This window comes from Orbicella faveolata, unplaced genomic scaffold (genome assembly GCF_042242905.1).
Source record: "Orbicella faveolata isolate gen_17 unplaced genomic scaffold, um_ofav_v1 contig_5, whole genome shotgun sequence".
In the NCBI taxonomy this organism is placed as follows: domain Eukaryota; kingdom Metazoa; phylum Cnidaria; class Anthozoa; order Scleractinia; family Merulinidae; genus Orbicella; species Orbicella faveolata.
The window spans coordinates 1,155,608-1,180,593 of record NW_028301580.1 but is presented as its reverse complement, the minus strand read 5'-3'; the positions used below and the strand labels follow the sequence as shown (position 1 = coordinate 1,180,593).

The following is a 24,986-nucleotide window of genomic DNA, read 5'->3' as shown; positions in this document are numbered from 1 at the left end:
AGGTTCATTAAACTTGATTTGGTCACAGTAGGAAAATTTTGCTTTCATTTTAGTCGTGTACTCGGTAGCGTAGTTGATTGCGTCAAGGTCAACCCCCAGCGCGCGCGTTGCGCTTAAACCATGCCTTGCGTGATGCGCAGGAAGTGTGCGCACTAACAAAAGTAGGTACCGTCCTTAAGGTGGCCGAACACAGTTTTCGCGCGCGCTTTTGCTGATGCAATTCAGCGCGCGCACAAGGACTGGAAAAAACAAATACGCCGTCAATAGAGCGATCATTTTATTTACTCAACACCCGCACTATCTAGCTGTGCTATTTTTCTCTATAATTGAACGCGGTGTATTGATGGCTTTAGTCTTTTATTACAAAGATATGTTAGAAAAGGTAACGATGCAAAGAACCCAGCAATAGCTTCTCAGCTTTTTCTTTCTTACCGAATGAACCCAGTTAAATTGCAGCGCATGCGTAGTAAGTCAAAAAATTGCGATTGAATGAAAATTGCACTCTCGGAAATACGCCTATTTTTCGAGAACCACTCATTAGAATTTCACGAAATTTGGCACGAAAATACTTTAGGAAATATGTAACTGGAGTATTGAAAATAACTGAATTTTAACAAAGGAAATTCTAGATATTCTAGTGAACCTTCAACAAGGGATAATTAAAGATCTCTCTGTTAAATTATTAGCAAAATGGTGTTAACTTGTGAGAATCGTTACAAGCTTATTACATGCAAATTATAAAGAAAATCTAATGACTAGATTTTCTGCAAATGAACAAAACCGATTTTAAAGGCCTGTTTATGTCTATCCATGTTGCCATGGCAACGGCGCATACGTCAGCTTAACAATAAGAAAGAACAAAGTTTGTGTTGCTAACTTGCTTGCTGCTATTTTTGGCGACCGAGGGATCAAGGGTTTTAGAGAAAAAGGTGAATGAAACGCAGGTATCAAAAACTGTGTTCAGCCACCTTAATTGGGTCAAACGCCGAACTTCACATGAGCCTAATTGGTTGAGTTGGGTTCGGCTCATTTGAAGTATGGCATTTGACTCCGGCCTTAGTTTTGCTTTGGATTGAAAATGATTCGAATAACAGCTTTTTGCGACCGAAATTGTTGCAATAATGTTCGTCGCCACTGTGTCAACTGTCGCTAAAATATTCGATTGCAGAATTGTTTATAGTTTTGCTGTCATTTTACCGTGCAATCAGTCGACCTTATCGCCTGAAGAAGACTAGCAGTAAGCAGTCGAAACGTCGCGATCTACATCTCAAGTGACTACATCGTGAGACAAACGATAATACACTTTATTAATACAATAATTATCGGTTGCGTGTGTTAAATTTACGAAATGCTCGCTGCTCGTCATCAGGTATTTTCTGAAGTGCTCGCTTCTCGCAAGGCAAATTTGATCACTGCTCGTGCTCGCAAAAGTAAACGCACTGCTCGCATGCTCGCAAATGCGCGCAAAAAAACCATTTAAAACTCACTTGTAAATCGCCTTACCGAAACTTTGAAAAACCTCATGCGTGCGCGCCTCTCCCCCCTCCCCCAGTCCTTGTACGTCCGAGGGTTAATAGATATGATAATGTATGATATCCTATTTGAAAACTGTTGATCTGTACACTCCAAACATCGCATGAGCAACCACTAAGCAAGTGACAGTGGCCTTAATTACTGACAAGCACATAAGTGTTATCCCGTGGCGAAAGGGTTAAGTAGACGTCTCTGCTTGATTAGTCGACCCGCTGTTTGGGGTTGTCAGTTCAAACCTTTGTTTCTCTGATAGGGTCTGCAATTAGACGGCTAACTAAATTGCCTTCCGCTGAGGTACGACTTGTTCCACTCCGAGCTCTAGAGAACACATGCCAAAGAACTTTCCGGAACTTGTCATTTAACATGATGTAAAGCCATGGATTTACTGCGCTGTTAGCGTGACCAGACCAAAAGCAAAGGAACATTACATACGGAGGACTGGCAAGATGAATATCTGGACGAAATGCCAAAATGAGATGGTAACAGTGCGCTGGGAACCAGCAAAGTGCAAAGGCAGCGGTAATTATGGCAAGCATGCGCACAACTATCAGTTTTGTCTTTTTGTTTCGTTTTTCGGTCTCTGTTGACACCACACCAGGAACATTTCTTCGCCAAAGCGCGCGGCCAACCAGAACATAGAGCGATGAAATCGCGAAAAGTGGAATCAGGTACATGAGGAGAACCAGGTAGACGTAATATCCCTTCATACCGAATGTTCCAAGCCGCTCAAACTGCGGGGAACAAGTAAATATATCCAATGGCTTGTACTCCACAAGCCGCCATACAAAAGCGATAGGAACAGAAAACACCATTGAGCTTAACCAAACTACGACGGCGAGGACTTTTGGGCGGCGAAATCTTGGAAAACGACGGAGAGGAAAAATCACCGCCAAATACCGGTCCACTGACATCAGGGAGAGACTCAAGATGGATGCCGCCAGAGTGACGTAAAAGATGAAGTACACCAGAGTGCACGTGATGTGACCTAGAATTCCCGGCAGCCATTTCCCACCGGAATAAACCCATTCTATCGACACGGGCATGACGAACGATGTCACCAGGAGATCAGCGACGGCCATGTTGACAAACAGAAATCCAGTTATTGACCTCGTGTCAGGCCTCCTCTTTATGATGAAAATCAGGAGGAAATTTCCAGTGACGGCCGCGGCCATTGTTATGCAGTACAACACAGTGTAGCCGGCGGCTTGTAGACTGCTAGGGAATTGTTCTGTTAAGGAAATAAATAAATTAAGAAGATTGTCTAGTAATTTGCCGCGAACTGGTGTTTTGAGTGCATGTCAGAGTTTCCCCCAAAACGATTCTTCATAGGTTTCCTAGGGCTCTGTACACCGGGGGGGATCCCATGCTTAAAAGGACGGGGGTGCTCGTCAAAAATTTTGGAAAGCCTCAAGAGGTACTAAGATCCTGTTATGTGGGCTTGGCTTGATTTTTTTTTTTTTTTTTTTTTTCCCACCCCCAAGAGGTATCAATTCTAAAACAACACCTTAATTGAATTTGCACTCTATTACTGATGAGTTGTGAATTCCCGGTGTAAGTGTGACAAAATTTGAAAAAAGTTGATTGCCAAATATCCCCTGTCATATTTCTTTTTCGGCTTAATATCCTTAAAGGTACCCCTAAAGCTCTCGCTGTCAAAGTTTTGAGTCTGAACACGCTAAGAAGTAGTAAAACCGCTTTTTTAAACGCCTAAATAGCCTGCGAACATGTTCCCAGTGAAGATGGAAAAAACATTGGCGACCGAACCTAGCCGACGAGCGCGAAACGGAAGAATTCGGAGAGCGAGGCGATCAGGGCGTTCACGCTCGCCGGGAGCTTGTTTTCAGGTCTACGCCTAAAAGGTAGGCACCCCCGTCCTGTTTGTATGGGATCAACCCCCCCCCCTCCTTCCAACTCCTGGTCTGTACAACGGCTACCCTGGCAGAGATTTAAGTGTCCGTTGTAAATTACTGACCCCTGTATATTGGTGAAAATTGTTGGGAGGTCTCAAGAAAGGTGAAGTTTACGAGTCGATCCACGATTATGGCGAGAAGCCTTTCGTGGAAGTGGCATTTGGTAGAAGTTGCGTTTATTCGTTTGTTCTCCTCAATGTATTTGTCCTAAATCGCATTTGGTATAAAAGGAGGACGGTCTGAGATCGAGAGATTATTGTGGCTTAAAAAAGATTAATCCACTAATATCAATTATACACGGCAGAACATGCTATTTAAGCAAGAGCCATCACTCTTAGCGTGATTTATAGCAAACGTCAGTGACGTAACCTATTGTTATGAATATGCAAACCAGAGAACTACTGGCTGGTGAAACAAAGGATTATTTTGTTTCATGTTATGAATAGCAAAAACAATGTTTGTACACAAATATCTTCCCTATAGCTCTTCACGCAAACCTGCGCACCAAATCTCTCTAATCCGGGCCGAAGAGTGACGACGATGAACGAAGAGCTTTCACAGATCACCAAACTGCAGTTTTGTGTCAGAAATCTGGGCGTTGATGTGCATTAGAGTTCCCTTCTAAGCAAATGTTATATACCGATATGTCAACTTGTTGGTCCAAATGAAGTTAATTTGGTATAAACAGGGTGTAATCAAACGATTACGATACCACTGGATAGAACGTGAAAATGATTGGGTTTCCTTTGAAAGACCAGCGCAAAATAATATGCGATAGATAAGGTGTGCTATGGTATAAACTGCCCAGATGCGGGCGTAAACGGGGTAGGGCCGGGTGTAGGGAGGCAAAAAGACAGTCCCCCTCCACCCATCCGCGCTCTGCCCCCCCCCCCCCCCCCTCCCCCCGCTACGCAGGCTACAATGTTTGCGATGATCGACAATTATTCGTTAACTGATCTGGGTACGTGTGCGGTAAAAGGTCACCACCTTACCTTGATATGATTAACAAGGGATTAACAGTGTCTGTTTTTCGTTGTTTTTATTTTATTTGTTTTAATTTTTGTTAACTTTTTTCTCATTCTTATGAATGGAAGCAGGTTGTACGAAGTAATTATTTCTAATGATAAACAAGAATCTAAACAAAATGCTAATTAACACGTGTTGATTTAACATCCTGGACTGTATATTTCAACACCGCATTGCCACGTTTTATGTTCCCATACCAATGTCAATAGTATTACTATATGCATCGAAACGTCAAATCGCATATATATTTCACTTTTTTTAACTAAAAAAAAAACAGTCTCAACAAATATTCTTTCAATAGTGCATTTGTGATTTCCACGACTTCTATTTCCATTTTTCTGAACGAAAATTAGCATCCTGTCTTAAACGTGTACTAAATTAACGATCTTAACAACAGCTTTGACTCTTTGCTGTATTGCTGTGGACCCTTCGTGTTCACCGTTTTCCTCACAGATTGATTTTCGTACACCAGATATCATACAATTCAACAATATTGTTTCTGTGGTCATAAATGAATTGTTTCCTTTGTGTAATTTGTTTTACGCATAATTTCCTTCATTACAGCTGTCATGGTCTTTCATTCGTATCCAGTGAGCAATATTTTATAAGCAAGATGCGTGCACGCGATCACCCGTAATGATAATCAAGTTCTGAACTCTCAAAACTTATTCAGCTATTTGGAGACAGTTAACACGATTTATCAGATCTGATATAGCAAAATATTGCTTACAATAACTCACTTATTACTGCTATTACTTTATACTAGATATACATTTCACAGGACTTACCTTCAGACGAATTCATATCCAAATGTTGTGTACTCTTAATGTCAATATCAAACAAGAACACTTGCCGTGACTATGAAAAGACGTCGTTTGGTCTAACTTGAGGACCTGTGTATCGTTTAGTGCAAAAGTTGTTGGGTCAAAATTAAAGGAAGTATCGATGCCAAACCATATCTTTGCAATAACCACAGTACACCTCAATACACTCGCTCAATCCTCTTCATGCCCTTGGGGAAGTAACACAACTCGATAGAAATTTGAGACTTTACCCTGTGTCACGTGGCAGGGGGGGTTGCGTAGGTGGAACGTTGCTATGCTGTAACCCCGCGCACGCCGACGTATTTCCGGCTGTCGATCGTCTCCACCGAGAAGAAGCCTGCAACAAGAGCCGAAATAATATGATGCTCTCGCAGCCTGTTGCTATGCCGCTATACATATCATAGTTGTTTATGTAAACGCGATTCGCCTCTCCTTGCTCGCGGTTTAAAGCGATGCCCGGGGGGGAGGCACTGCCATATATGGGCCATATAGGTATGTGCCGCTGTGAAGGGTATGGTTTTCAAGCAGTTTACTCTAGGATAGGGTATATAAATCAGAGCGTTTGGGTCTAGAATAGTAGAATAGGGTATCATTTTTCACAAAACTGACTAGTTGGTTTAAGATTTTATCTAGACTAACGAAACCACGAATTGCCACTCAAAAATATAAAAAAAAAAAAACAAATCAGCAAGTTTAAATTTACGCAAATCAGCCTCAACAGTGTCGATAGATGGGGGGATTTGGGGAGTTTACTCTAGTATAGGGTAGCAAAATTCAGCTGAACTACGCTCTGGTATAGGCTAAGGGTTCCAAGGTCCCAGCGGCACATCGTCACCCAGAAATTCCCAAAGTACCTCCCCCGGGACGCGATGAAAGCTGTTGAGCAACCCCTAACTTCAGATGACGTATAAGTCGTATAAGTAAGGACAGGAATAACAGTATTTAGAGGTACATAAGAGAACTTAATTATAAGCTAAGGGAACTTCTTCTATAACTAGACGAAATGCTGGTTCATCACCAACCTTTGTTCTCAGCGCTCTCTCCTTGAAATAGGCAAATAGGCCATATAATTTTTCACGTTGTTATTATAAGATAGTTTTGTGCTGGTATGTAGATTCGTTGATATACAGGTTACGTAATTATGCTAAGAAGTTAATATTTAAGGGGTTTGCTCGTTAGGAGTTGTCACTTCGACGGCATCTCCGCTTTTGATCAGTTCATTTTGGAAATTTTGTTTTAGTAAATTTCGTGCTATGCCTGATCCACCGCCGGAGACTGCATCATCCCAGCTTCAGTCGATAGACGTTTCCCTCCTTGATGCGAAGTTGCAGAAAACGTTTGGTGATTTCAAGCGCTCATTAGACGAACGCGAGGTTGAGACTCGGCGAGAACTGAAGAAATTGACCTCGAGAAACGCATTAAGTTGATCCGCTTTGCTGACTAAAGTCCCGCTGGCTGGGCTGCAGTTGAGGAATATGAGTCCGACGAGCTCGCCGAAAATTCTGAAGAAACTTCGAGCGGCTGAGCGACCTGTGCTTACCAAGATTAAACAGAAGTCTTCCAAACCTCGTGTTTCAAGGTTTTCAAGTGCTCTTAAATCCCGAGATTTTCAAGCTACACAAGGGTCTGGGTCTTCTGCTTCTCCTACGTCCATTCCTTTTTCTGCTGACTCTAATTTTCGTCAGTCCTTTCGTGCCGCCCGACAAGTCCAGCCTTCCGACGTCTGCTTTAACTGCAATCAGCGAGGACACTGAGCTAATTTGCCAGCCTGCCCTCTTTTCTACAAGACAAGAGGTAGTTTCACTAACACTGGCGCCAGTTCAACGTCCACAAAGTCAACCACCGTCTGATTTGGCAAATGTTCTTGCAAGATTGGGTCCAGATAAGTACTCTGACTTCAACTTTGACTTGGGTCACATTTCTCTTGATTCTAGCTTTACTGAATATTTTGAAGGCTGTAATCAGGTTATTGTTAAGGGTAGGCTTAAAGCGAACATTTCTTTTTGGCAAAGCATTGGTGCCTCTAAGTTTATTTTAGATACTTTAAGTTTTGGTTATAAGATCCACTTTTCACGGGAACCTACAAGTGTTTTTCTTACTAATAATAGCTCAGCTTTGGGCGAGAGTGATTTTCTAGAATCCGCTATTCAAGAGTTACCTAGTGTTGGCTCTATTGTTTCGTGTACTTGCCCACCTGACGTGGTTAATCCATTGTCTGTTTCTGTACAGTCAAGTGGTAAGAAGAGGCTCATATTAGACCTCAGGTATGTTAATTAATTTCTTTGTAAATAAGTCCAAAATTAAGTTTGAGGATTCCCAGTCCATGCTAAATTTTTTCATCGGCGAGTCACCTTCTACTTAATGGGCTTATTCTTTCGATATTAAGTCAGGGTATCATCGTGTTGAAATTTACCCCTCACATCAAAGATTTCTCGGGTTTTCGTGGGTTTTCAATGGGGTTCGAAAATATTTTAAGTTTGTCGTTCTGCCCTTTGGTCTTTCTACGGGCCCTTACATTTTCACCAAAGTTATGCGTCCCCTCGTCAAGCATTGGCGTAGTCAGGCTATCCGCATTGTAGTTTATTTAGACGATGGTTTAGGGGTATGCGGTTCGAAGGATACTTGCCTTCGACAATCTTTGTTGGTGCATTCTGATTTGATTAGCTCGGGGTTCGTTCCAAAGAAGGATAAATGTATGTGGATCGCTGTTCAGTCGCTTCGCTGGCTTGGTTTTCATTGGGATTTTGCCCGGGGTTCATTGTCTATTCCTGAAGATAAGATATCAGTTTTGCTTGCGTCCATTAGGGGGGTTTCTAGTTCTCGTATAGTTACTGCAAGGATGCTGGCTCAGGTTACCTGGTGTATCATTTCCTGTGGCTTGTTTTTGGTCATATTTGCAGAAGCACCGCATTCCGTTATTGACAGCAGAGCATATTGAAAGCCAGGGTTTTTCGTACTACTGAGGCTATTTCTGAGTTAAATGCTCGAGCACTTAATTCTAGACCTTTTGTCTATCTAGTTAATATCCCTCATCACATTGTATATTCGATTCCGACGCTAGTGAAGTTGCTTGCGCTTCTTATATTTATGTTGAGGTCGAGGGGTTTCCTGTTGCCCACAAGAATTTTGATGATCTTGAAACGAAGCAAAGCTCCACTTGGAGGGAATTGAAGTCTGTTAGTTTTGCGTTAAGAAGTTTTGCTCCCATTTTGCATAATTCCTCTGTTAAGCTTTATACTGATAATAAAGCCGTAGCGTTCATTACAGATTCTGGGAGCAACAAGCCGCATTTGAATGCTATTGCTAAGGGTATTTTCTGTTTTACCTCTGCTCATGGTATTAGGTTGTCAGTCGAATGGATTCCCCCGACGCTTAATCAGAAAGCTGATTATTACAGTAAGATCGTTGATTTTGACGACTGGACAAGTGTGTTTCCAACGATTATTTTCGTGAAATTGATTCTCGATGGGGTCCTTTCACCGTAGATTGTTTTGCTAGTTATGCAAACACCAAGTTTCCTAGGTTCTATTCGCGCTTTTACAGTCTTAACACTTTGGGTGTAGATGCTCTTAGTCATAGCTGAGAAGGTGAAACTGTTGGTTGGTCCCTACCGTTTGCCTTGTCACCCAAGTTATTGAGCATTCAAATTATGTAAGTGCTGAAGGAAGGTGAGTTATTGTGCATGGTGCTAATGAGAATTGTATTTTTGGTTCTGATAATTTTAGTTTGCTTGTCCTTTTCTTACGTGTTAATGGAGCCAGTTAAATTTAAGCCTTTAGTTTGTATTTTTCGCTTCGTCAGCTCTTGGAATTGAAGTGTTTGCCACTTGGCTTTGTGCGTTTATTTCTTTTGCCGCTGGGCATTTGTACACTTGCTTTATTTCTGGTTGCCACTGGGCTTTTTTCACGGCCACTAGTAGTAGTCCATGTTGAGATTTGTTACTTGCTGTATTCCCCACTGGACTATCTGCCTATACCTGAGATTATTTTTCTGTTTAGTTTTTCATTATTCAAAATCATTTTTCTATTTTTTTTTTCTCTGCACAAGGTGATGTTGTTTTTGCGCGGACTAGCTCCACCCTACAGAATCCTGAGCTCCGTAGACTTGTCAGTTCGCTTCCGACTCGTGCATTGCAATCCAAGGCTCCACGCACCATTGATCAGTATTCTAGGTCTTTTCAGAAATTCAGAGTCTGGGTATCTTGCTTTCCCGAGATCACTGCTTTGCCTACAAGGCCGCTAGACGTCGCTCTTTACCTAGAGCATCCTATCGAAAGTGATACAAGTTCCTCCGTACTTCACAGTAATGCTTCCTGTGGTATTTCGTGGGCTAACAAGCTCTATGGTTTTCCTGATCCATGTCAAGATCCTCTGGTAAAGAACATTCTCGAGGCCGGTGTCCGGATTTGCGCTAAACCAGTGGTTAAAAAGGAGCCAGTTTCTCCTGAGATGGTTTCTTCAATATGTTCAAAGTATGCCTCGCCATCTGCTAACCTGTCTAGTCTCCGAATTGCAGCTTTATTTATTACCGCTTATTGTGCATTTTCACGCTTTGATGAGCTAGCTAAGTTGCGCTGTTGTGATGTAAATTTCCATAATTTAGATTACGTTAAGATTATTATTGCTGGGCAGTAAGACTGACGTGTATAGGGATGGTTCAGGGGCGGATCCAGGAATTTCTGAAAGGGGGGGGGGGGTTGTACACTATTGTAGTAACCTTTAACGCCAATGGTGTGGAAGGCGAGTTACGGCCCCGTGCCTCTGGCACGAGCTCTTAAGGGGTCCGGAGCCATGTCCCTCCCCCCAAAAAATAATGTTTCCGATTTTTCCTTTTAAAACGCCTTTTGCAGCATTCCCGAGACTTCAAAAGAGTTGTGAAGGCATGATATAAAATCTGGAATTTATCTTATTTCTCAGCCAGGAACCCAGAAATAATAATGCATGATTGAAAGGGACAGCAGTATCATCAATAGTTATTTGCCGTTTCTCTACATACCTCATTAATCAAACAACGTAGCCTGAAATAGTCTTCTAAGATGAGCTTTTACAAAGGCCTCGCATATCTCGTCTACCTCGAATCTCTCAGGGTAATGCATAGCAATAACAGCGAGATCTGAAAAGCGCTCTTCAGACATCGTTGATCTGGTGCAGGTTTTGATCCGTTTCATGAGCGAAAAGGACCGCTCAGCTTCCGCACTACTGATTGGTAGGGTGCACGCAATGAGCAGAAGACGATGGATGTTTGGAAAAGCAATCCCGGACACTCCAGCTTGATCGTCTGAGTTGCCGAGTTTTGGTAGCTTGTTAGGAGGAGCAGAACAGCTTCTTTCTGTGTTTATCATGACAGTTCACTTAGTGAAGATATCATGATAAATTTCATTGTATCTGTCTCCGTTTAATGACAATTTTATTTCTGCTTACCTTCATTAATACCTTCATTATTACTCGCGAATTCTTCAGACCTTGATTGGGCTGAACCTGCAAAATGTTTATATTCGAAAGAAATGATTTTCTTGCTAGGCAGTTTTCAAGATGGCGGTCCGATGGAAAATGCACTTTGTTTATGAATTGCACGGTATGTCGAGGCTATTGGCTGTTGAAAGTAGTTATTGGTGTTACAGAATTAAATTAAACGACTTCTTTTGAAAAAGAACCACGAACTTACCTGATTTCTTTGTATAAAAATCTGTTACTTTCTTCATTTTCCGTCCAACGTTGAACACACTTCAACAATACTGAAACATTCGCTTGGTCCCAATCCCACTCGTTTACGTTTGAATGAATTTCACCTGTTCATGTCGCCTGTTTCATCTGATCCTGTCTGATGACGCGATCCTGATACGACCTTCTTGCAAGTAATATCCTCCACAGTAGTCGCGAAATGTACATTATCTTTTCAAAACTTGAAAAGCAGTCGAATGGTGGAAGTGAAACAACTTTGTAAAAAACAACTTTTTTCTATTATTTTTAGGAAGAATCAAACAAAATAACCAAAAAAAATGCTGCTCAAAGGGGGGGTTGCAACCCCCTCAACCCCTCCCCTGGATCCGCCTCTCTGGTTCCTCAGTTCTTTTGGCTCGGACAGGTGCTGTCACTTGTCCCTATACGATAATTTCTCGTTATTTTCATCTCGCTGCTTTGAACTGCAATTCTAGCGATTTTGTATTTCGCAACCTTGTTTATCATAAGTCCACTCTTTGTTATTCTTTAGGTTCGCGACCTATATCCTATACCAGAGCTAGGGAGCTTTTGCTTAATTCCTTAGTTAAACTAGGTTTTCCTAAGTCTAGCTATGGTTTGCATAGCTTAAGATCAGGTGCATGGTGCCTCTGCCGCTGCGAATGCTAGCATCAGCGATCGTTTGTTTAAACGACATGGTCGTTGGAAATCGGATCGTGCAAAGGACGGCTATGTTAAAGACAACATCAATTCCCTTCTTGCAGTTTCTCGTTCCCTAGGTCTATAATTCTCTTTAAACTGTGCTTTATCTTCGAAATGGGGCAATTTATGTCTGATCAATAAACGAGATGCCCCCTCCTATATGACTGATGTTTTCTTACTTATACTAAGTTAGAGATTATTTTGTTTTCGTTTCACTGCAGAGTGATTAGACAACAAATATAATTTTTCACGTTGTTATTGTAAGATAGTTTTGTGCTGGTATGTAGATTCGTTGATATGCAGGTTACGTATTTATGCTAAGAAGTTAATATTTAAGGAGTTAGTCCGTTAGGAGTTGTCACTTCGACGACATCTCCGCTTTTGATCAGTTCATTTTGGAAATTCTGTTTTAGTAAATTTCCTTGTTTTTGTCTACTACGTTTATTGTGTTGATAACAATCCTAGGGCAATTTATGTCTGATCAATAAACGAGATGCCCCCTCCTATACGACTAATGTTTTCTTACTTATACTAAGTTAGAAATTATTTTGTTTTCGTTTCACTGCAGAGTGATCAGACAGCAGATACTCGTATTCTCGGTATTGGACTGGGACTAGCTTGCAATGGAGGCTCACACGGAGGAATATCATTTGCATTTGAAAAGACTCCCACCATCAGCCTCAGTTTCAAGCTAGTGCCAGTCCAATACCGGGAATACGAATATGGTCTATCACTGAGCTAGGAAGGGCCGAGAAAAGCTCTTGGACGTTAGTTGCGTAATTTAAGAACACGAATAGCCCGTGGTTTACAAAGACTACATGACATTGAACAATGGGTGATTACTGAACAAGCGTGATTATTTTCCTGTGAATTTCGTCGGGAATTTTTGTATGACAGCTCATGAATAGTTTGTTTTAGGACTAAAAATTGGTTTCGATTTCAGTTGTGATCAGCGTCAGTATTGCGAACATTTAGTTTTGTTTCAAGCTTTTATCGCCGTGATTACTGTAGTTCTTCCAAGCCACAGAGATCCACCCTTCAGAACCTACTAATCTACAATAAAGATTAAAGAAATCTCTGCTGGGCTCCTGGTGTGTTGCCTTCTGTACCAAAATGTTACTCTGAAACGAGGAAATTATTTCAAAAAAAAAAAAGAAAATGAGATTTCTCTAAGGGGACTGTATGTCAAAAGGCGGTATGTATAGGCACATAAAATCTTCTCGGCGGGCGAATGGTCAGAAATGTTTCATTCTGTTCTGAAATTGAGTATGAGTTTGTTGTTCGACCTAGAAAATCAGGGTGTGTATTTAAGAGAAACTCGTGAAAGGCAACGCATTTTTTTTTTTTTTTTAACGCACCCATCTCTTTTTCATGATCGGGTTTTTCATCTTCACGCTAAAAATAGAAAAAGAGAGTAGGCAAACAAAAACAATCTTAAAACGAGAACTCGGTATATCACCTTGAAATTTAAGGGCCATACTCGAGCCTTTATGTTTATTTATTTTTTGTGTTCTTCTCATTGCTTGCATTCATCTGTCTGCCTGGAAGTGCCCCTCAGATCCGCGTCCTTTGAAATGTTTGAAAAAACATCGCCAAAAAGTAACCAAATACATTCCTAGCTAGGAAAAGGGCCGGGCGTCGGGGGGGGGGGGGGGGGGGGTACTTCCAGAAAAAGTTGGGTTGGGATGTGTGGCCCACTTCTCAAAACCCTTACCCCATTTATGACCAAAATCAGCGTTTTTTGCTACCCTATTTATAACCTGTCCAAAAATTCGATAGCCTATTTATGACCTTTGCGGCTGACATAGTTGCCCCAAACATAAGTTATGAAGGTCTTTTGTTGGCGGTTTTATCGATAAAGAAGAAAAGGTAGCTTCTTCTAAGGATATACCCAATTCAAGACTAGAGTGCTGAAACCATACCCTATTTAAGACCAAAATGGCCAAAAGCGATACCCTATTTATTACCAAAACGGCTGAAAAACCCTACCCTTTGGGGCCGCACATACCTATATAGCCCATATAAGGGAGTACCCCGCGGGGGAGAAGGGGAGCCGTGGATCATTTATCGACTGGAGATAAGAGCATTGCGATAGCCTGCCAAATGGTACGACGGGGGAGAAATCATATTTGTGCTGTTTTGTTTTTCAAGCGGGCAGATATTAATTTGATTTTTACCATGAGCTGTCCCTTAGTTGTATCATAATGAATGCAATGAGAGTGAAGGCACTACTGCATGAGTACCCCCGCCCCCTCGCAAAAATGTCTGTTGCGTTCGGCTGCAGCACGACTATTCTGTTGTTTATGGCATCTTCAGCAAAAAAAATAGTTGAAAATATGACTGTCTGCAATCTGCTAGCGCGTGCGGAGTAGGGAGTTAATGGGTTATAGAGGGGTTTCCTGGCACTCTGTAAATTCCTTGGATCAAGGTATCCCCTACATAAACGGCGACAGAAAAAATATAATTTCGCCTTAGGCAGTGCCGATGTTGCACAAATTCCAGAACAAAGAATGTTTATTTAAATAGCACGCCCCCCATATGTAAAAACTTAAACCGATGAAAACTGTTGGCTATGACAACAGTTTCCTTAAGGCGCCTTGTTCAAGACAAATACCATCTACTTGAACAAATTGGTCTGTGAATGCACTGTTAAAATTAAATTATAGTGTACTGCAGAACAATAGCTATATTTTAGGCTAAGCTCACCGGGGCAAATCGTAACCCTGACGTGCTCGTATCATATCTCGGCTGGCATATCTCGACAGATAAAAAGGCATTGTTTGCAGTCTTTGATTTGGTGAGATAATTAATTTGCTTAAGTTGGTAACACTTGGGAAGGTTATTTTAAGCCTCTTATCAATGATTTTGGTACAATTCGCATTTATGTACATTGAACAGGCTGCAGTCGCAAAAAGTATATCTTTTTGTTGTAGTTGTTCTTTAATTTTGTTTGATTGTTTGTTTTTTTGTTGTTTGTTTGGGTCTGTCGTTTCTAATCCTAGTGCAAATCTTCTCTTAATCTTCTCTCTTTGGTGTTTTTCTATCTTAGTAAACTGCTATTTTAAGGGGAATTTGTGCGCGACCAAAATAACTCAAAGTACCATCCTTTATGAAGTGTTAAATTATTACAATATTGAAAGCCGAATTCTCAAATCCTTATTCCTAGTTTTCCACTGCTTGTTTTCCTAGCCGACTCTGCGATAAAACAAATTAAAAAGTTGTTACGTGACGGCGGGAAGCCCCTTTTATCTTGCATCCCACATTGTTGACCTTAAAATTAACATAAACGTTCACAAGGCAACCGGAACACGAGAAATTTTGCTGTATCAGTGCAAAGTCAGAGTTCATTGTGTCTGTGTTTCGTCTAGTTCAGCCTGTTCTGGTGCAGAGTTCATTCTTTTGTGTAAAATTTTGGCACACAAGGAATAATAGCAATGAATTCTACTAACGCGAGTCAAGGTAGGATTGAGTTCAAATATGTTGTGGTGTTGCATGTCGTGCTGTCAAGCGTAGCAGGGTACTTTGGGCTCTCTCTGTCATCAAAACGTTTAATTATATAACAAGCTAACACGCAACAAACGCTCACCCACAATTGTCTCAAAACGCCATTTTGTTTTGTTTTACTCCGTTGCAATCTTTTGTTCTCTTCCACGTTGCAACAGGCCCTATTCCAAAAATAGCGTGTTACTGAGGACATAATCTGCAAAATCTATCATGTTTACTTTATTAAGTGGCTCGCAGTTGCTGTGAGTTTTTTTAAGGTTTACCCAGTAATTTCACGGGCTGTAACCATATTGTCTTGCCTTTAATAATAAAGCAAAGTTCGTCAGGGAATTCCAGTTGGTAGGGTTGTCTTCACAATTTAACGAGCCTTGGTGTGAACAGTTACAATTGAGAAATAGAAAATAGGCGATTCCTGTTAACGCTAGACAAACATAGCGAGAACATCGAAGTTTATTAAGCCTGTGCTGAAAAACAGGGTTCACCACTAAGTATTCAGTGTGTATATTTGTTATAATATTTGTTGAGAAGAACAAACACTACTCATTAATCACTTCACAACTTTTGGGGAGATGTAGCCGGAGTCCGGGGGGAGGGTATTGCTGGGCAGATGGGCAGGGGTGTCAACTTAGCACGTACTATGAAATGTTTGACAATCTTAAAGATAGCATGAAGTGTTCTGTTACTAAATCAATAACCTTTATCAGCATTCTCATAATATGGAAGGGATTGCTTCAACCCGAAAACAAAATATAGCAAGCATCATAAATGAAATTCATAGTCGCAAGAGAAACGTAAATACCTTGACACTATTAGAATATAATTTGCTGTGTTAACTTGTAAGGTTGAATGTCACATATAATTTCAATAGTTAGATCTTGATTACAAGGCACGTTTCGTTTTCAATTTTGCTTGTGCATATGACAAGCTCTAAGATTATCACAATTTGAAATACGTTGTCATGCAAATTCGTATCTGAAATAATTGTCAGGAAACCCAAGTACCAATGCCGCCTTTGTATCGGTTAAGTATCCAAAAAGGTCATGTTAAAACAACAAATAAATACACAAAGTAAAAGGGTTTTTTTTTTTTTTTTCAATTTTTAAAAAACATGTATGTATTCTACACAACTCCGAGGGACAAACTTGGCTCGTTATCATGTTTGCGTTAAGAAATTACTGACATATAAACATTCTGTGAATCATATGTCAACTCAACCCGTTTATAAAGGGATTATTGTCAAACTGGTGTGACACAGCCAAAGAAGTGGCACTTAATACGATCAACTGATGTCACTGTAAAGCAAAGCACTCATAATGCGTGGGACATGAAGAAGGATGAAAAACGTGCAAACGACTAGACGAGTTATAGAATCAAATGATTTCAGGTTTGCCGAGAAGATTTTTGTGGAAAACCGAAATTATTTGTGTCGAAATTCACAGTAATACGTGTCTTTGTTTAGTCGAACCAGGAAATGGCAAGTGTCCAGTATCACGGAGTTTCAGCAAACCACGACTGCAACGGGAAGGTCGCCGAAAGGTTCAATAATGAACAGGGCAGAAGATCTACTGCCGTGCGAGCAAGGTTGTAGAGTTACGTGACCCACAGAAGTGCAATTTCCGCCGAAAGCTGTTTCTGTGGACAGTTTTTGGCACCGACAAATGAACTGAACAGATGAATAGATCTAAAGATTCGTGAGAGCCCATTTTTTTTTTAATTTCATTTTTTATTATTATTATTATTATTATTATTATTATTATTATTATTATTATTATTATTATTTGCCGTCTCTGCTCTCAGAGTTCTAATAACGAAGGGTTTGGAAAAACATTTCACAATAAAGAGTACCGAGATAACAACATGACGTTTCGGTAACATGTCACCATTATCAAGCGCAAATTATTATGTGTTGGTTAACGTTATATAAAGAATATAGAGTGGGAAAATACATTAGAATAAATGAGGCGGGGATAAGCAAAAGAATGAGAAAAATTTAAATAACAAGTTTCGCTGGAATGGAGGCATTTTGAGTGTTCAGAGTCGGACTTTTTTTCCTTATAAAAAGCATCTCATAAATAAGGCACTCAAACTTTCCGACTCTGAACACTCACTCACTTATTATAATGTATTTTCTCAGTCTATATTCTTTTAAATATATAACGTTACCCAACGCATAATAATTTGCATTTGATAATGGTGACATGTCGTCGCCGAAACGTCATGTTTTATCTCGCTACTCTTTATTCTGAAATGTTCTCAGCGCGTTTCATTTAAACCAATTAATTTGAGGTCGCTCACTCTGGTTATCAGTTCCCATCTCCAGTGGGTCATGCTCGGGGCGTTGAATATTTATCTTGATAAAGGATTTATCTTCTGACCATTGTTTGGGCAGGAAAAAGCAGATATACAAGACTACGTCAGAGCTCTGAATTGTAAGGTGAAGACGTGTTCCATGAGGCCGACTATTTTATTTGTTTGAAAACAAATAAAATGGCGGGAAATATATCGGGAGCGTTCCTGAGAATGCTATCTGACAACAAACCTTGCTCAACTTCTCGTCCAATAGTTGTTAATTCAGGTATCATTCGATGAATTTGTTTCTTCCTTTTCATTGGCCGAGATCCCACCAAGTGACCTGGAAATAACTGCCTACAGATAATGGTCTGCTCATCCGTAGTACCGTCTAAAACGTTTGTGCTGCAAATAATATTCTACTCATGCGTAATTGTAACCATGCTCTTGTGTAAACGTCGAGTGGTTCCGAACGGAAAGTACGAACTCACTTATATAACTATACATAGGTGAACGACATCGTGTTCACGACAAATAGTGACTTGGATATAAGCGTTCTACCATAAGTATATTCGTGTCATCTCTGCTATCCAAATGCGTGTTGATGTCCGTAAGTTGAGGACGCAAAAGTTGGCTGAAAGGTATATGAAAAAACAACACCAAAACAATTCCTCTAGAAGAGAATGCTAATTTAATAAGCGATGCATTTTGTTAAACTAGCAATATTTCCACACCGTAGACGAGAAAGTCCATTTTAAACTTGTTCACAGTGTTCCGCAGTTCAGTTTTAGTTTACATGTAAGATTATTCAGGAGGACCTTTGATTCGGACCTTCTTGCAACCCGAAGGACGATATAGCGATACCATAATTCTAAGTCATTATCGTCCTCTTAACCATCGGTCGAGTCTTCTTGATGCTTACTCCTTACTATTTCGGACTCTTTAAATGTGTGTTTTGGTTCTAAGTACAGAATTTTGCCGTCTAGAAGGCGCCGTGTTTGGTTGGATAGTGTGATAAAAAAAAAATAAAAAAAAAAGACTTTTCCCCACCTCTTAGAATATTCAAATTAAGGAAACAAACACAATAGGTACCAAAGAAATCTCTGGGGAGGGGAAAGGAGGCAATTTTTTAGTATTTTGAAACTTGCCTCACCTACCCTGCAAGGGAGTTCATATGCGCCCTCGGCTAACCGACAACTTTTTAGCAATGGAAAAAGTGTAACAGATTTGTGTTACGGTCTTTCAGTATGTCGTCATATTGTGTCCAGCTGACGAAAACATTGACATCTGGAGTTCCCGTTTTCGATTAGATTAAGTTCCTTTCCCAATATTCTAACCCCAATAGTCCTCCGTCCTACGGACTTCGCACTAAAAAATGGCACATCGCTTCCCTGAGCTGTCAGAGAGTAATTTAAATATAAAAACAAACTTGGTTATCGAATGATAAAACAATTATTAAACTCGGTTATCGCAAAATATCGTGATTTTTCATTGTCTCGCACATCAGTTATTTGCCGAAACCGAAGATTGACACTTACAAATCAAGACCTTGTCCAATAATTGCTAACTATTGTTAATTTAACATGACTTACAACACTCATTGATCTATACTTAAAATTCTAAAATAACTTGCAATACTAACAGTACATAGTTATAACAATACCACACATTACGTAATTTATATCGTTAATTTAGTTACCATGATACTAACATTACTTACAAAACTAACATCATTTCAATATAAATCTTTAAGGTAAAAAGCTGTTAAAATTATGAGTCTAAACGTTTTCGATCTGTTTGATCATCATGATTGATCAAACAGATCACAAACGTTTAGACTCATAATTTTAACAGCTTTTTACCTTAAAGTTTTCTATTTCACTTTTATCGGCAAAATGTATATAACATCACTACGTTTTTACGTACAATACTATAAACCATAAGCATTTTTGACTTTTTAAACCACGAAACTGCTAATTGCTTCAGTAAATGTGGAAAAAGGAGTCCTTGCCGGCATCGGAAAAAACAACTACGAGCTTACAGATTATAAAGACTGCGTTCTTTTAGCGATCTTTATCAGAGAAAATATATTCCATTAATAAGTAACGTTTTCAAGTATTGTTATCGAGACGGCAGGTAATCCAAAATTTATCTTTCTTCCACGATGTTGACCTCACGTTATCCGTGTACTGTGTAGCACAGCTCGTCTTCAAGAAAGATTTTCTTATTCGTGTGACACACTCCCTTGCAGCAAGCAACAGCAATGAATTCTTCCAATGCTAGTCTAGGTAGGTATATACTAGATTGTCACTTGAACAAACTTTCATACATGCAATTCCGTCAAGCGTGAAAAGGTAAGACATAGATTTGGTTCTTTTTGTCAAAACTCATGATACGTTAGCGTGCATCTTTGTCGTTCAAAAACGCTCCTCAAATTGCATTACGAACTCCATTTGCTTTCGTTTTACTGTTTTAAGCTTTTGTTCTCTTTCACCTCGGGGTAAATCTATAAATTTCTTTCACCGCTCGGCTGTTCTTGAGCATATAACGTAAACTTTGATGTTTACACTGTGTTCAGTGACTCACAGTTGCTGTTTGTATTTTAAGAGATTTACGCCGTAATTTCACGCCTATTAACTCCATTATATCGCTTCCGATACCTTTTTCATGAGATAATTCCAATTGGTTCGGTTGTTCTCACAGTGAAACGACGCTTCATGCGAACAGATTCTTTCCACTAAATAAAACTTTTCTTTAGGGACATAATCTTGAGTACGTAATGTAAACTACTATGTTTACGTTACAGATCTAACGGAGTGCTAGTAAATGTGCATGCGATATTTAAAGGTTTGCACCATAATTGCACGCTAATAATTATGTAGTTTCGTTTACAAAACGTTTTTCATAAGGCAATTACCATTTGCAGAGTTGTCGTCACACCTAATAAAATGAAACTTTAAATGGCGTGAACAGATGTTTGAGAAATTGAATACAGAGCTTTTTTCAAATGACGTCACGGCAGCTATGTTGGCATCCCAAAACAATAAAACGCGACGGTGACCATGTTGGTGTACCAAACCAATGTAATCTTTTCTCATGTTAACTCTTTTGTTTGTTTCAATAAATCTGCATGGCTGCAAGACAACATGAGTGAACCTTTGGCACTCCAGGGTTATTTTTCACTCAGAGCTGAAATATGCAAATAACGTTGGAAGAGATGTGAATTATTTCCTAATCACGGTTTGTACTTAAGGAGTCTAGTTCATCAAGCTATGTCTGGTATAGCATAACTGCACAGTTTCAATCGCCATTTTTTTTTTTTTTTTTTTAAACTCGCCTAAAAATTTCTGGAAGACTCCTAAATATGGAGATACCGCAAAATGGTGACACTGGGTCCCTCCCCCGGACATTCGTTACGATAGATCCCCACCTTGAATAATAATAGGTCATGGGCTGATAATTCAATTAACCTCGTCTCCAGATGTAAGTCCTCTGCGCAAAGACTTTTTATGGTACTTACTTAATGTCGACTTAAGAATTTGCTCACGAACTTATATATGTTGAACAACGATTGTAGAGCTTAGAGCTGTTTCCTTTAATCATATTCAGAGATTTACGCAAAATCATTCCAAAATATATAGAAAGCTGTCCGGACAGCAAGAAGTTTTAGATGTAAATCGACGACTTTAAATTTGACAAAAATGGCTTCGGCAGAAACTTCTGCTTTCTTCAGAGCAACTTAATCAAGCTGACACTTCATTCCTGCTCAAGAAATGAGAAGCTTTGCAAAACTTGTCGAAAATCTCTTCTCTTAATCTGCAACTTCACCTCTTGGCACGTTAACTTAAGCCTATCTTCGTAATCTGCACGCATTTTCTATTGTGTATATTTACTCGTCAGCATGTACTAGTTGTTTATATTCAATTTGCGTTTTCTGTAATGTTTGCACTGAAGAAGGTAGAAGTTTCTGCCGAATGGTGTCTGTAAAATATGAAATTGTCGTTTTATATCATAAACAAAAATATTTTGAAAGGACGAATTCCAACCAAAGGTGACACATCCCCCTTAAGTGTCCAAACCTCTTTATTTTAGTGATAAGCACGAGTCTATCACGACGTCCAGTAACGCCAAGATTGTAGAACACATTTCAAAAATGTCGGCCATCTTGAATCTGCCATCTTGGATTTCAATTTTTTTCAAATAAGTAAGCCAGACCAACATCGATTTAAAAAATCGAGAAAGCCGTAAGGCTACAGGAATTTAAAGAACTTTGAAAAAAATGATCATAAAATCCTAATTCGAATCAAAACAAAAGTTTAAGCTTAAGAAAGACTACATCTAGGTCAAAAACCCTTTGAAAACACAGTTGTCATAGAAACTTCCATTGAGACCATTCCCTGATTATTTTAAGGAGAGGTCACAAAGTTTGAATATTTTCAGTTTGCATTGAATGCTGTTTTGTAAGAAAAAGGTTGTAGTTATAAAATTATCTACTTTCTCGCTTTGTAGTTAAATAAACTTATGTATTTTTGCGAATGAAGCTTTACCATTTATTGCCCCGGTCATTTGATATAAAAGTTATAATGCGCAGGTTTAAATGTATAATACCATTTTATCGATTGCAAGAAAACAGATTACTAGAACTGTCATAGTCCAAGATTCAAAGGGCTTTTTTGTTGTTGTAGTTGTTGTTGTTGTTGTATTATTCTCCTGTTATTTCATGTTGTAATTGTCAGAATTTGACCAATATATCCAGTTGGCTGCAAAAGCCGCCCTTTTTAAACAGAAAATAATCTTAAATCGTTTTAATTTCCTCAACAGGAGGACCAGCTTCACTGAGTCCTCTAGAAACAACAACGTTCACTGTCCTGTACTGCGTGACGATACTCCTGGCCCTGATTGGAAATGTACTTCTAATCTTCATTGTCACGCGAAAAGCTGACGTGAGGACACTCACCGCGTTTTTGTTTGTCAACATGGCCGTCGCTGACTTGTTGGTGACATTGATTGTCATGCCTGTGTCTGTTAAATGGCTTTACACCGATGGGATTCAAAATTGGCTGCCGGGCATTCTAGGCCACGTGACTTGCACACTTGTGTATTACTGTTCGTACGTCACTCTGGCGGCATCCATTTTTAGTCTCTCGATTATGTCAGTGGATAGGTACCTGGGTGTGGTTTATCCTCTCCGTCGTTTTTCAAGATTTCGCCAAACGAAAGTCGTCACCGTGACAATATGGTTGAGTTCGATGGTCTTTTCTATTCCTGTCGCAATGACATGGAGACTTGAAGAGTTGAAGCCGTTGGATATATATACATGCACGCCGAATTTTCTAATGCTTGGAAAATTCGGGATGAGGGGATTTTATATGTATCTCTTCCTCCTCATGTATCTGTTTCCACTCCTCTTGATTTCTTCCTTGTATATCCTGGTTGGCCGCACGCTTTGGCTCCGAAACCTTCCGGGACGTCAACTTTCAAACCAAGGCCACCAACGAAACGAGATGACCAAGCGAAAAGTTGTGCGTACGCTCGTCATAATCACCGCCATCTTTGCTATTTGTTGGCTCCCAGCCCAGTGTTACCATCTCCTTTTAGCATTCCGACCGGATGTTTATGACAAGATTCCCCCGTATGTGATAGTCCTTGTCTTATGGTTGGCACATGCTAACAGCGCCGTCAACCCATGGCTTTATATGATCCTAAGTGAAAATTTCCGCAAGGCCCTTTGTGACGTGGTGCGGAGAAACAGGCATGCAAGATACAGTTCCAGGTCCACTAGAGCCCAGTCTTCAACAAGGTACACCTCGTTTACATGTCCCGGTCAAAGCAATTCTGCAAGACCACATCAAGAGAGCCGCAAACAAAAAAATGGCTTACTTAATGAAGAACAGGAAGAACTTTGTCGAGTAACGGTATTGTGAAATCCAGATGGATCGCAGAATAATTGAACCTTGACATCTATCTGAGCCATAAGAGGGCATCTGATATTTAAGGTGTTCCCCCTACCTACCCCCCTCGAGCATACAGAACTGGGGATGGAAGACTCCTAAAGCTTGTTTTAGATTTTCTTCAGTGACACACTCGTCTAAGCTTTTACCTTGTGTGACACTTTTTTTTCTCACCGCGTTTTGATGTCTCTGTAAGCTATTAGTGAACAGAAAAGGAACATATTGTCAAATGGCACAAGCTTATGTATGCTGAACTTAATTGCATGGTTTTGCCAGTTATGTTAAAATAAGGCTTTCTGTATTTAAATTGTGCCCCAAGGGGCATGTTTGTACGAGACAAAATACGGGCTTTTTTTCCCCTTAACAAAATTGGCAATAAATTTCGGCCAATTTTAAACAAATACATAAACTTGACAATTCACTGAAATAAGTTCAATTTATTCGTAATTTTAAATTTTGCGACCTGATATGCACGTCGCCCTGTAATTTTCGTTCAGTGACGCTGGTCAGTCTGGGGTTGTGGCGCCACTGTTCGGTGTGCCTTTTCTTTCGAGAGATCCGCCAGCGTCTTTGCGGGGTTGCCACATTGTTGTGGCTTGTGGCGAAAGTTTTAACCCTACCTTTCCTGAAGAGATTTTAATCTTTGTTTGAACCTTAGTTTCAATTAAACTCGTCACATTTGTGGCCATTTACCCCAAACGATTCGTTTCTATTGTCGTCTACCAATCTCTCCAACGAACTAGTGCGAAGCCTTGCGGAGCTCTCGATGTCTTAATGTTTGCGAATGACTCAAGATAAAAAACAAACATTACGCCTATAACCGAAAGCATAATGTTATTTTATCGCGAGGCATTTCCTATTTCTTATCAGTTTGCGGGTTGTGCTCTAATCTGGTCACAATGGAAGTCTCCTGTCCAATGAAAAATGGGCGCGTGTCAAAGTTAAGTACAAAACGTTGGTTATCTCGTACACGCGGCCCCTTTCTACTATTGCTATCATCGCAAGAAGAACTTTTCTGAATTTTAGCATTCAGACGTATTTGTTCTTCTTCCCTCCACCTCCCCCGCGGTCACCAACCCGTAGACTGTCAACATATCTTATGTAGTATTTTACTTTAGTGTTTACTGGTGGCGAAAGTTTTAACCCCACCTTTCCTGAAGAGATTTTAATCTTTGTTTGTAACCTTAGTTTCAATTAAACTCGTCATATTTGTGGCCATTTATCCCAAACGATTCGTTTCTATTGTCGTCTACCTATCTCTTCAGCAAACTAGTGCGACGCCTTGCGGAGCTCTCGATGTCTCAATGTTTGCGAATGACTCAAGATAAAACATAAACTTGACAATTCACTGAAATAAGTTCACTTTATGAATAAACAAAAGTCACTCTTGTGCTCGACACAAAAAGGAAAATTGCCAAAAAATTGTCCAAATCTATGGAGTTTTAGAAGGTTCCTCTGGGACCTGGACAAAATCTTATCAGAGAATTTTCGTTTAGTCTTAACGCACATATTAAACTTAATTAACCTAAGGGAAAATATTGGTGAGAAACCCATACCGTTCGTTGAGAA

The 24,986-nt window shown here is 40.0% G+C and overlaps 2 protein-coding genes and 1 pseudogene across 3 annotated transcripts; 2 read left to right on the top strand and 1 right to left on the bottom strand.

Moving 5' to 3' along the window:
- Positions 1 to 1,283: 1,283 nt before the first annotated feature.
- On the bottom strand, positions 1,284 to 6,152 carry LOC110060590 (prolactin-releasing peptide receptor-like). Its single transcript, XM_020767383.2, has 2 exons — positions 5,258 to 6,152; positions 1,284 to 2,761 (listed from the first exon to the last, which is right to left on the bottom strand). Exons 1-2 carry the CDS (start codon positions 5,271 to 5,273, stop codon positions 1,764 to 1,766), a joined length of 1,014 nt encoding a protein of 337 aa, XP_020623042.1. The 5' UTR covers positions 5,274 to 6,152; the 3' UTR covers positions 1,284 to 1,763.
- A 234-nt stretch (positions 6,153 to 6,386) lies between these two features.
- Positions 6,387 to 8,806, top strand: LOC110060577 (uncharacterized; annotated as a pseudogene).
- A 5,827-nt stretch (positions 8,807 to 14,633) lies between these two features.
- LOC110060588 (prolactin-releasing peptide receptor-like) lies at positions 14,634 to 24,646 on the top strand. 2 transcript variants are annotated; one of them, XM_020767376.2, is made up of 2 exons: positions 14,634 to 15,132; positions 22,288 to 24,646. In XM_020767376.2, exons 1-2 carry the CDS (start codon positions 15,108 to 15,110, stop codon positions 23,388 to 23,390), a joined length of 1,128 nt encoding a protein of 375 aa, XP_020623035.1. In that variant the 5' UTR covers positions 14,634 to 15,107; the 3' UTR covers positions 23,391 to 24,646. The 2 variants fall into 2 exon arrangements, with proteins under 2 accessions (XP_020623035.1, XP_020623038.1); XM_020767379.2 differs by lacking the exon at positions 14,634 to 15,132 and adding an exon at positions 19,380 to 19,754.
- Positions 24,647 to 24,986: the final 340 nt, after the last annotated feature.